Source organism: Puntigrus tetrazona, chromosome 15, assembly GCF_018831695.1.
Source record: "Puntigrus tetrazona isolate hp1 chromosome 15, ASM1883169v1, whole genome shotgun sequence".
Classification (NCBI taxonomy): Eukaryota; Metazoa; Chordata; class Actinopteri; order Cypriniformes; family Cyprinidae; genus Puntigrus; species Puntigrus tetrazona.
Window position 1 is genome coordinate 16,109,200 of NC_056713.1, and position 11,367 is coordinate 16,120,566.

General features: G+C 39.9%; 1 protein-coding gene across 1 annotated transcript; it reads left to right on the forward strand.

The window, feature by feature from the left end:
• Positions 1-1,308: 1,308 nt before the first annotated feature.
• nrip1a (nuclear receptor interacting protein 1a) lies at positions 1,309-11,367 on the forward strand. Its single transcript, XM_043259137.1, is given in 6 exon segments — positions 1,309-1,653; positions 5,899-6,262; positions 6,265-6,342; positions 6,345-7,615; positions 7,617-8,901; positions 8,904-11,367. Coding segments are annotated over 5 exon segments (3,210 nt in total). The 5' UTR covers positions 1,309-1,653; positions 5,899-6,243; the 3' UTR covers positions 9,461-11,367.

Sequence of the window (11,367 nt, forward strand, 5' to 3'; positions counted from 1 at the left end):
CAATTGTTTTGTTTTTTGTCATTTTTATAGCTCCAAATATAATTTCCAAACACTTCAATAGCTCTCCCAAGCTAACAAAAGTAAATCACATAAAATATGATGATTGGGTTTATATTACAATTTTCTATAATTTTATAGTATTTATTAATATTTAGAATTTGCTTAGCTTGTTAATTTTCATTTGAAATTTAGGTTTTTATTATTTTTATGCGCTGAGGTTTCAGTATTCAGACAATATATTTTTTTCATTTAATACTTTAATTTACCAAAAATTATATATTTTTTGTTTTAGTCAACAATATATCAGTGACCATACGCTCCAACAGCATTTCTTTCCGTTTACTATACCATACAAAAACAGGCTGAAAATTCTAGATTATAGACTTACAAAATATATCAGAATCTAATCGGGCATAACATAAAAACAAAACACTTTTAAAATCTTTATTGTTTTACTTATTTATCTGTATCGCTTAGACATTGCTGGCGCAGCTGAATTTTTCTGTGCACTTTGCACAAGCAAAACTCTTAAAATATAATATTTATTTGCCAAAGTAAAAATAGTTGCTAGTGCGTATAAATACCAAAACAGCAGCTGGTATTTAAAGGCGCTAGGCTAATGACTGTATTTTTCTTAATGCCAGCACCTTCAGAATTTCACAGCATATTTGCAGCAGACTAATGATCCAAATGAGCCCTTTTTTCTCCAGACCATTTACTGCACACATTGGAAAGCCATTGGTTAGACTTTCTCCGTTAATAAAGAGGAAGGGAAAAAAAGAGGAAATTCTATCACTAACCGCTGCAAGGCAAGTTCAAGACGTAAAGGTCTTGTCTGCTGAAGCATTTCAGCTTGGCTTAGCTTTCTTAGCTGACTGTAGTAGTCATGAAGCCATGACCAGTCTCTGCCCCACTTCACCCGCGCACACACACACAATCTCGCACTATAAAAGCAAGCGTGTGGCGACAGAGCGGAGCATCTTCTAAGACACAAAATGCAGGCTGTCAGAAGAGCTGGTGGAGCCTTGTTCCTGTCACGCTGCCAGGATGCAATATCACTCAGCTGAGGTAGAAAGCCGTCAGTTGTAAAATATGATGAATTATCCCTATTCGGCAGAGAGTGGGCCGTCTGTGGGCGTGTGCCTCTCTGTGTGTATGCGAAAGTACGTGAGGGTGTATAAAGAGAGGCTACGGCTGTGTGTGTGTGTGTCAGAGTCTGCTTTGTGTGACTGAGCACTGACGGTGTAGTTGCAGCACACACAAGAGTGTGTGGGTGAGAAAAAGAGTGAGCAAGACCAGCCACGGGGTTACTACAGGTTTAATGGCGACCTTGTTGTGCACGCATTTAGCTGCTTTCAGTGTTGAGTTGCTCAGAGTGAGCGTCTAATCCCCCTCCCGGGTGCTCACACACTTGATTAGTGGCCTTGGTTATCTGCCTAGAGGACAAGCCGCTGCCCCCCTCCTTCACTGGTCAGGGTTAGGGCACTGAGGGTTGTCAACCCCAAAGAAAGAAGAAAAGAGAGACAGAAGGAAAGAGAAGAGAGGGGCAGGATGTTGTTGAGGTGTATTAGTATTCAGACAGAGCCTTACAGCCTGCAGAGCAAATTGATTACTACACTGTACCTGTTCTTGGTGTCACAGCTCCGTAAGAAGGTAAGATCATATATTGTATATCAGCGTGGGCATGGCAGAAATTTGTCTTCCACATTTGCCAAGACCGTTATGAAGCTTTCTGAAGTTGTGAATGAGTCTGATTACTGTCTGGTTTGTGTGAATGGTTTGACATGTTTCAGGAAGGTTGGGTTGTTGAAATTTTACTTTAAGCGTTCAGTATTTTTTTCCTTGTTTTTTTATTTTTATTTTTTTATTCTTATCTTTAAGTTCTCATCCAGTAAATCATCTGGAAAACTCCAGTAAAACATCTGGAAAAATCATGGGGCATTTGAATAATGTTGTGAACAATGGGGGTCCGTGAAGTCAAATGGCTGAGATCCACTGGCCTAGGCTCAATGTTCGTGACATGTACCATGTATTGCCAGTAACTTATAATGATCTCACATCCTGGAAAAAGTGGAAGCTTGTCTTTTTTGGATGAGGACATTGCTGAGTTATCTCTAAAGACTCAAGCAAATGACGTGAGGGTCATGACGCACATGCTGACCCTTCATTTGACCCTTAAGGCAATGGTGCAGTGCATGTTTATTTGTTTTATGAATAATAAAAGTAGTCATTGTTTATCCTCGATTTGGACTATTAGACCAATGGAATATTGCACTTTAGATTGTGACTTTTGCTTATTTTGTCATGCACTTTTTGGTTTTGCAAGTACAGTTGCACTTTGCATTACTGGCTGTCGATGTGCTATACTTGGTCAGAGCTGTTTACATAATGACTGGCATAAACTATGATCCTGACAAACATGATCTCTTGAGTTAGGGCGAAGGGTGACTTCTAAAGAGCCATGGGCTCTCGTTGTATAACTATTAGTTTCTAGCAGCCTCTTTCTCACAAATCTTCTGAATGCAAATTTCTTTTCTTTTTTTCCTATGTGGAGCCTAAAAAAGGTCACAGCACTTGTTTTCTGAAGGTTATGTCCAAGTTCACAAAGCCAAAAACTTCCACTCAAGTACTTGAAGTGTTTTTTGGTATTTTCTCAATCTGTTTTTTTGGGCACAGACTGATTCCCATGCTCACGTTCCCCAAGTCATTTCCAGCCCCGGAAACTGGGCCATTTACCACAGTCAATTAGGAGTACAAATATTTTGTTTGCTCCCATTTCCTGGTTGTGGGCAGTAATTACATTTTTTTTTTTTTTTTTAACGAGCTTTAGCACACTCAGTATCACTTTAGGATGTCATTTATTTTGCAGGCGAACCGACAAAGATGCATGTTATTCTGCAGTTGAAGATGAACCAGCTTGGTCTTCTCTAAGTGTTCCTGTTAACATTATGCTGCCATCATAAATCTACAAGTCTAAGGTCAAGACTATTACTTGTGGCAAGACTCTGGAATTATGTTTGGAGTCTTGTGACAGTACACGCAGGGGCCCCATGTATATATTTCTGCTGTCCGCTTGGGAAAGGGTTCCTTTTGCTTGGCAAAAACTTTCTGGTATCACCCCCGTGCTTGCCCATGTGAAAAGGGTAACGCATCTTAGGGTCATCATAATGTAGGTCAGACTCACTTGGCAAAGCCCTAACTAAAGGGGTGTGCCCCAGCTGGGAAATGTCAATGCGTGATGCCCATAATGCTTGTTTGGAAGTAGGTCACAGTGACCTAGTTTGAATGGTGCATGGCCCTGATTGACTGAGTCACCCAATGCTATCTTAGGAATGTGTTGTTGTAGTTCCACAGGCTTTTGTGCCTACGTGTGCAACAAACGGATAACAACAACTTAGCATTTGCAGTGGCACCACTACGTCCAAAATTCTTTTTTTATTTTGAGAGCTAGACGACGGGTATGAACACGCATCGCAAGGGCAGCTTTGTCGCTTTTTATTAGGACCTAATGCTTTGTATGGACGCCAGCTGTTGCATCAACTCAAACGGCCCCGGCGGAGTGAGTGACCTTGACTTCAAACAGGGCATGCAGCAGGTTTTGCTCCTTTTGCCTCATCATGCATTTTAAATAGCCTAAATGGATTACAGTTTCTGGACGGTGGATGTAATTTATGATCTGGTATTTTTTTTGGGGGGTCAATTAATCTTCCAGCCTTGCAGTTGAGAAATGAGGGATCCAGTCCAGATATCAGATCCTCTCTCTATATATTGAGCCAGTCATTTTACAGGGATTTCTATTTCTCAGGTAACTGCACTGATGGTGATAGTATTGTGATGAAAAACTCTGAAAAGAACTGAGAGAACAGGCTCATATATAACTGGGTTTTTTTGTCAAAGATAGGCTACTACAATCACTTCTTACAGTTATTATGAAGCTCATAGCTGTCAGAAAATTGCTTTGATTTGAAAGTTTTTACCGAATACATGATTAAAAACAGGTGATTTTTTTTTCTTCTAACGTAATATACTGAATATCTCTTGTAAAGCTTATCTGTTTAACAGGTTGAAGCCGTTGTCAGTATTGTGTTTCCTCTTTTCATTGGATTAGGACAACAAGCTGCAGTGGCCTATTGACAGAAGTATAGGATGAAGTGTTGTTGTTGTTGGCCCAAATCAATTACCTTCTCCCACTCTTTGATACATCAGATATAACGCTTTGTCAGACAAAACTTCCATTTTCACAGTCAGATTAAGCTTCCAAACTGTTTTCATGAAATTCCTCCACTGTTTAATTGACAAATATCATTATACTATTATATCCCAATGACGAAATATACTTGCATTCAATAGGGTTAGGCAATAGACATGCATTCATTTTATTTTATTTTATAGTTCCATTAATACAGTCTGTTCTGTAATGATTTGTCTTTAGAGATAATATCCAGATTAGAGCTATTTTGATTGTGTAGTGCTATAGGAGTTTCTCAGGCCTGTCACTCTCACACTCCATATGACCGATATCTTGATAAGGTCATCCCGTACTGTCCACCCCCTGTCAGCCCCAGCAAAGTAGAACAACCAGAGGTGCCAATTATGAGCAGAACAAATCAACCATAGCCATTGACCTTCACTTGGACCATAGAGCACTGACAAGGTCAGCCTTGTGTCTATTCCATGATTAAGCACTTGCAATTCCATCTCATTATGTTTTTGTTTTCCTATGAAGTGCAGACATTTGTTGTGACATTGGTAGTGTTTTACCAAGAGGCTCAAGTTGTGTTATGAGTATAGTGTTTAGCGGGCTTGTAAATAAACACAATAAATGTGTCATTCTGGAGAGCCAGTGGCACTGTGTGATCCAGAGGTGGTATATTTTGAGATAAGGTAGTGAGAGCATCTATGGTAACATAGAAGTGAAGGACTAGGCTGCATCATGTGGGCGTTTATTCTCCAGGCACTGACACTGAATGCAGAGAGGGTGAGAAAGATACATGTCTGTCAAACCAGTCAGCAACATCTAGGCTGAGTAAATGTTTATCACAAATTGTCAGAAATGAACTTTTTGCACCCTGAATAAATATATCAATTCATATGTGGCACACTGGATTTAATATACAGTTTATTAAATGTAAGATAACTTAAAGTTTTGTTTAATAATAACTGCTCCATTCAACACATTTGCTTTATTTTTGAGCCCTGTTCAATATCTGAACCCTCCAGTCATTATGGATAGTTAGACAAAAAAAAAAACCTTCCAAATACCTGTTAGCTTTCTGTAGTTGTCTTACAAAGATTTGAGTTCTCAATTGACAGTTTTGTAGGTCTAACTTGGCAAGAGTTCTGTCAAAACATTTAATCCTCTTTAGGATACTGTGCTTTGTTATTTTTTACCTAATATCTGTCAAATCAATCAAGTAGTCTTTAAAGCCCTGTGTATTTAGTTTTAATGAGATTCAGCAGGCTAATTCCTACTGCTTACAGAGTCTGGAGAAGGGGAAAAAACCTTAGAAAGATGGTTATTGCTATGATGGTACAGAATCAGTCTTAATTGAATCCCTTTCAGTGTACGAGTGAGATCCATCTTTAGGTCATAACTTTTGGCATGTAAAAAAAGACTGCGAAAACACTGGCATACAATAGCAGAGGACTTTTTGGCCTTGCTTGCTAACATCATTTTCATTTATCGTGATAAATAGCCTGATTTAAAAGGCTCTAAGGCAGAAATACTTTGTCATGTTTATAATATATTTTGCCCCTAAAAGTCATCAACATAGTAAATGTTTAACTGCATGTTAAAGATTAGCTGAATTTGTATTTGAGCACAATAATGTGTGGTGTATAATATCTAGCTCATTAGTTTTTTGTTTATAAAAATTCATGTTTCTCTCTCTTGTGTAGGACCATCACCAGCTGACCCTGTGGACAGAATTACTGGATGTAAGCAGTGATTTCACACACAACCCTGGAGCTTTGAAGTACAAATCCAGTGACATGGAATCCCACAAGACTTGACTACATCACTATCCTGTACTTATCTTAACAATGGCAAACATGATTTTAAACTACATTCATGCTTAGCTCTTGCCTTCTTTATGGGGGAATGGCTTGTGAATCTACATCACAACTTTCTTTTACCTGAAAAAAAAAAAAGGTTTGGAAGCTAAAGGTCTCTTGGCAGAACGTAACAGAAATATTTTCCCTCTATTGTGGTGGCCAACCATACAAGTGACTATAGTATTGAACATGACTCATGGGGAAGAGCCTGGCCTGAAACACACCAGGATTCTGCTGTATTAACATATCTGGAAGGCTTACTCATGCATCAGGTAGCAGGAGGACAGGGTGTGCAGCAACTCAAAGTGGAGAGCAGAGGAATAAGGATGGAACAGGGCATGCACAGCCTAGTCATGGCACTCGGCAGGAGCAGAAACGAACAAATTCCCACTGTGGAGCCTCACAGCACCTCAGAAAGGCTCGTCTTCTTAACTCAGAGGCCTGGACAGAAAGTGAGACTCAACGGACATCAGCACCTTCCGTTGCACTCAATGGGCAAAGTGAAGACCAACACAGTGGCCAGAACGGCACCTCCCAGGATAAAGGAGAGAGTACACTTTTAGCTAGTTTGCTGCAGTCTTTCAGTTCTCGACTTCAAAACGTGACCCTGCCACAGCAGATTATCCAAGGCTTGAGGCCACCGGATGCCCCCTGCCAGATAAGCAAGCCTGTACAAGAAGACAGGGCAGATGTGCCTTGCCACAGACCAGCCTCAAGCCACCTCAAAGGGTTAGTGAGCAAGAGCAAAATGCAGAATCACAGCAACAGTGTGCCTTATCAACGTCGACGGTCTAGCCAGGAAAGTTTTTCAGAATCTCCTAAGGCACTGCAGAGCAGTACTCCCTCTCCATCTCCTGAGTCTCTAACTTGTACTGAGCGCCTAAAAGCTGTGGCAAACCTGGTAAATATCAGATCAAGTCCTGCTCCATCGCCTAAACCAAGTGTGGCCTGTAGTCAACTGGCTCTATTGCTTTCCAGTGAGGCCCACCTGCAGCAGTACTCTCGAGAACATGCCCTGAAAGCCCAACTCTCTGGACGATCAGCCAGTGAAAGACTATCCGCCATGGCCACACAGCAGACACAAGATAAACAACCTACAACTTCTGGCCAGACTCATGGACTAAGCCTCTTACACACCAAGAATGGAATACCTTCACAAATGTCAACAAGCTCCAGTAGACAAAGTCCAAGCCTGACATCAGGCCAAAGAAGGACAGAAGGTTCCATGCGCACAGGAAATCGCTTTAGAGAGCGCCGACCTTTCGAGAAACAAGGCAGACCATCACAGAACTGCAGCAGTCTTCTACTACAGCTTCTCAATAGTCACAACACCTCACAGCGAATTAATGGACAGGGTCACCTGAAAGACGACCTCAGCACCTTTGGCACTCTGGCCTCTCCGCTTTTTTCAGACAGCGAGCACTCAAACCCCGAAAGCAGTCTTACAAAAGACAGCAGCGATGCTGAGAGCACTTACTCTAGTTGCTCTCCTATTGACCTTTCTCTGAAGAACAAAACAAATGTACAAACACCAGTATCTACTTCATCTTCACCTGTAATGAGACAGAGTCCCAGAGTCTTCTTTAATCAGGTGGAAGCCTGAGAGTCCACCTGTCAAAGTTATCTCAGACCACAGGGAGGTGGACACCTGTTCAGAGATGAAACCTCATCACAAGGTCACTCTATTACAGTTGCTCTTGGATCACAAAAATAACGAGAGAGTAAACAAAGGTCTGGATAATCCTGATTTGCTCCAAGCTGTAATCCCTAAGGTCACTAGTGCATCTACAAGTAGCCAGAATGTTTTCAGTACAGTTAGGTGTAAGGACATAAGTGATCTTAGTGGACACTGTGGATTGAGTTGTAGAAGTCCCAAGCTATTGCCAACTTTCTCTCAAAGCAGAGATTCCAACAGCAGTGCATCTCCATATACACTTTATGGGTCGCCCCATTCTCAGTCTGTCCCATTGGATCTTTGTAAAGCAAAACAACAAGCAAGTGATGTAAGAGTGAAAGAACCTGCCTTTAGTGCTAGTAAATTGTTACAGAATTTAGCTCAGTGTGGAAAACAAAACCCTGACATTTCTCCTCCAGCACAGGCACCTTTACCCCCTATCAAACTCATGACCCAAGAGCTGAAAGTTAACCATCCTCCAACTTTACTTGAGAGACTCACTGCACCAATTCAGAGAAATAACACACTGTGGGAAGAGGCCAAAGCAAAAACTTCAGCTGTGCCTGAAGCAACACAGCATGTCTCCGAGATTGAGAATCTGCTTGAAAGGCGTACAGTTCTACAACTTCTTTTGGGCAATGCTCCTCAGAAAGAAAAGGTAGGCAGTAAACGAAAACGAGAACATAGCAAAAATAGTTCTGTGGAAAAACCAACACATCAGGCAACTGGCCAACCAAATGGTCCTCCTTTGGATATTACAATTAAAACTGAGCCTGCTGAAGAGGGTCATGCATATGACTATAACAACATGTCCGTATTGGAGCCTAGAAAAAGCACCAGTTATCATTCTCATGAAAGCATCAAACAAGAACCATTGTCCCCAGAGGCTCCCACTAGAGATGGTCTTCTCTGTCATCTCCTAAAGAAACGACCCAACAAAACTCTTCAGCCAAACAAATTAGAAAACCTAAACAAGAGTTGCGTCAAAGAAGAATTTGCTGAAACACAGGGACCAACAATCCCAAAGAAGCGGAAATTTTCTATAGAACTAGAATATCATAACACCTTGACTCAGCATAGCAGGGATTTGGAACATTCTGGTAACATGAAAGATGACAACAGGGGTTGTTATGCGGCCAGAGATCTAGAGACAAGAGAGGCCAGAGACCCATCAAGCCCCCAGAGGCTGACAGTCCACCAGCTAGGTTTCCACCATACGAGTCTAGCGAAAACCGGAGTTTCAATGTTCTAAAGCAGCTGCTTCTTTCAGACAACTGCTTGAAGGAATTGTCTCAGCCAAGGGGTACATTCAATTCACCATCACATACTGTGCTGAATGGGAATACAATCAAGCAATCATGTAATGAAGGTGAAATTCAAAACTTTCACCAGAGCATGAGTCCCAACAATGCATCTTTTAAAAAAGCAAGCTCTCATAGGCAAGAAACTCCCCATGTTACACAGCAGGAGCCTGCAAGGTCAAAAATCGATTACAGCACCACAAAAGATTTGAAGGGCCCTGCAAAGATGGTTAATGGAGATGATCAAACACACAAGTATGGGCCAGACTCACCTCGGTTTACCAAGACTAACCCTATTTTGTACTATATGCTCCAGAGGAGCAATGCACAACTGGCTAAAGAGGGGGAGGGCTTGGAAGTAGGCGCAGGACAAATACAGGCAAAGGTCAAAAACGAGTCATCAGGTGATACTGAGGCCTTTGAACTTTGAAACAAAATTCACAGAATTACAATGGAACACTTAGTTGTGACTCAACACGGCTAAACGGGTCATTGAAAAAATACTAGTTTTGAGACTGTGAACCAGCATCTGTGCTTGAACTAGAAATGTGCTTCTTTTTATTATCTCTGCTTATCTACTTTTGTTTTTTGTTTTTTTTTTGTTTTGTTTTTTTGAGGCATCTCACATTTTTCACTTGAATTACGTGTCATTTAGTTCACAAAAAGACCATGAAACCAAAGTTCATTTGAATATTTATAAGCACTACTTTCTGGCTGATTTCTCTCCTACATTCTAAGTGGCAAAGAAAATAAAAGTTTTCTACAAAAGGTGTGTGACAGATTTGCCCTCATGTATTTGTAACAATATCAGTTCCCACTCCGTTTTCCACACATGGGTAGACTTGGCCTCAGGCAGTGAGTTATGATGCACCGATGCACATGATAATCTGTATAAACAGATTGTGCCTCAACAGTTGTTAGTGAATATTCTACAATTTACCATACTGAAATGAAGAAATAACTATGTATTGTTACTTTGTCTATGCCAGGAAGGCATTAAATGTCACAGTATTTATACATTCAAATAAATGAAATCAGTTGCCTTTTTAAAAAGATAGGCATCTCTCATTGGTTCTGTATTGTTCGGATAAACTAACAGCAACGTTAAAGCTGTATATTCAGTATCATGTTTGGATAATATTGAATACGAATCCATCAGTATTACAACATGATCATTTGATATCTATGGTATGTGAAGTGTGTGTACTTTTATGTTATCAGTGTCCTCTTTAATTTCTCTCTCCCACTGAAAACAATGTTGTGATGTGCTTTATTCTTCATTCTGCGTTCTCAAGCATTTATCCGTGTCAAGACAGAAATGGATTTTTACAATACTCTAGAAAATGATGAATGAAAATCACAAGAGTTAATACAAAAGACTGCTTTTTTTCCTCATATGTTTTGTATTTGTGTATTTTAAGAACAGGTCTTGGTATTAGCATGTCATAAGATGTTTGTTATATTATGCAAGAGATTGTTGCATCGACTTGAGACAAATCAGCCCAATCTCAGCTGTCTGTCACGTTAATGGACACACTGATCTAATAAAGGGAGTGTTTGTGGTATTAAGGCCATTCCCACAAAAATATGTTTGCTCATGTGATGTTTTACAGTCTTACGTTTGGCATATGTTGTTTTTCATCAATCTTAAAGACTCGTTATAAACTATATTTATGTACATAGCATAATCTTTATGAAAGACAGCTATTTTGTATGAATGAAAAGCATTTTAGTTTTGAAATTTCTTAAAGAGACTTCAAAGTAAATGCCATGTGAATATGTATTCTAGAGGATGATTTTTGTCCTTCTTTTGCATGTGTCTCCTGATTAAACTATGATAATCTGTTCTGCAATATCTTGTGTTATGTCAGATATTTAAGAGTACACTGCTGCCTGTTGCATGCAGATGCATGAGAAGGTTCCTATGTATTACTGAACATGGGGAAATTCAAAGTCTTAAGCATATATATTTTGTCATGGAGCCCAATACATAAAAATGTGATCTGTATGTTTGTCATGAGAAATAGGCCGCTGGGCAAAATGTTTAAACTTTTGAAACAAATGTGCATATGAAGATATTTATTTTGTTTTTACTCAATGTTATTTTTTACAAGGAGAAAACCAAACAGGTTAAACAATCATGTTCCGTACTGTACAGTACAAAGATGGATTACACTGACACTTCAAAGACTTCTATTGGTTTTGAAATATTGTTTTGATGCAGGCTGCGATACGTTTGAGTATTATTGTGTATCATTATTTCTAAAAATACATTTCATTTGGGTGTTTACTTGCACAGATTTTGAATAAAGTTCTGAAATGCACAATCAGAATAAA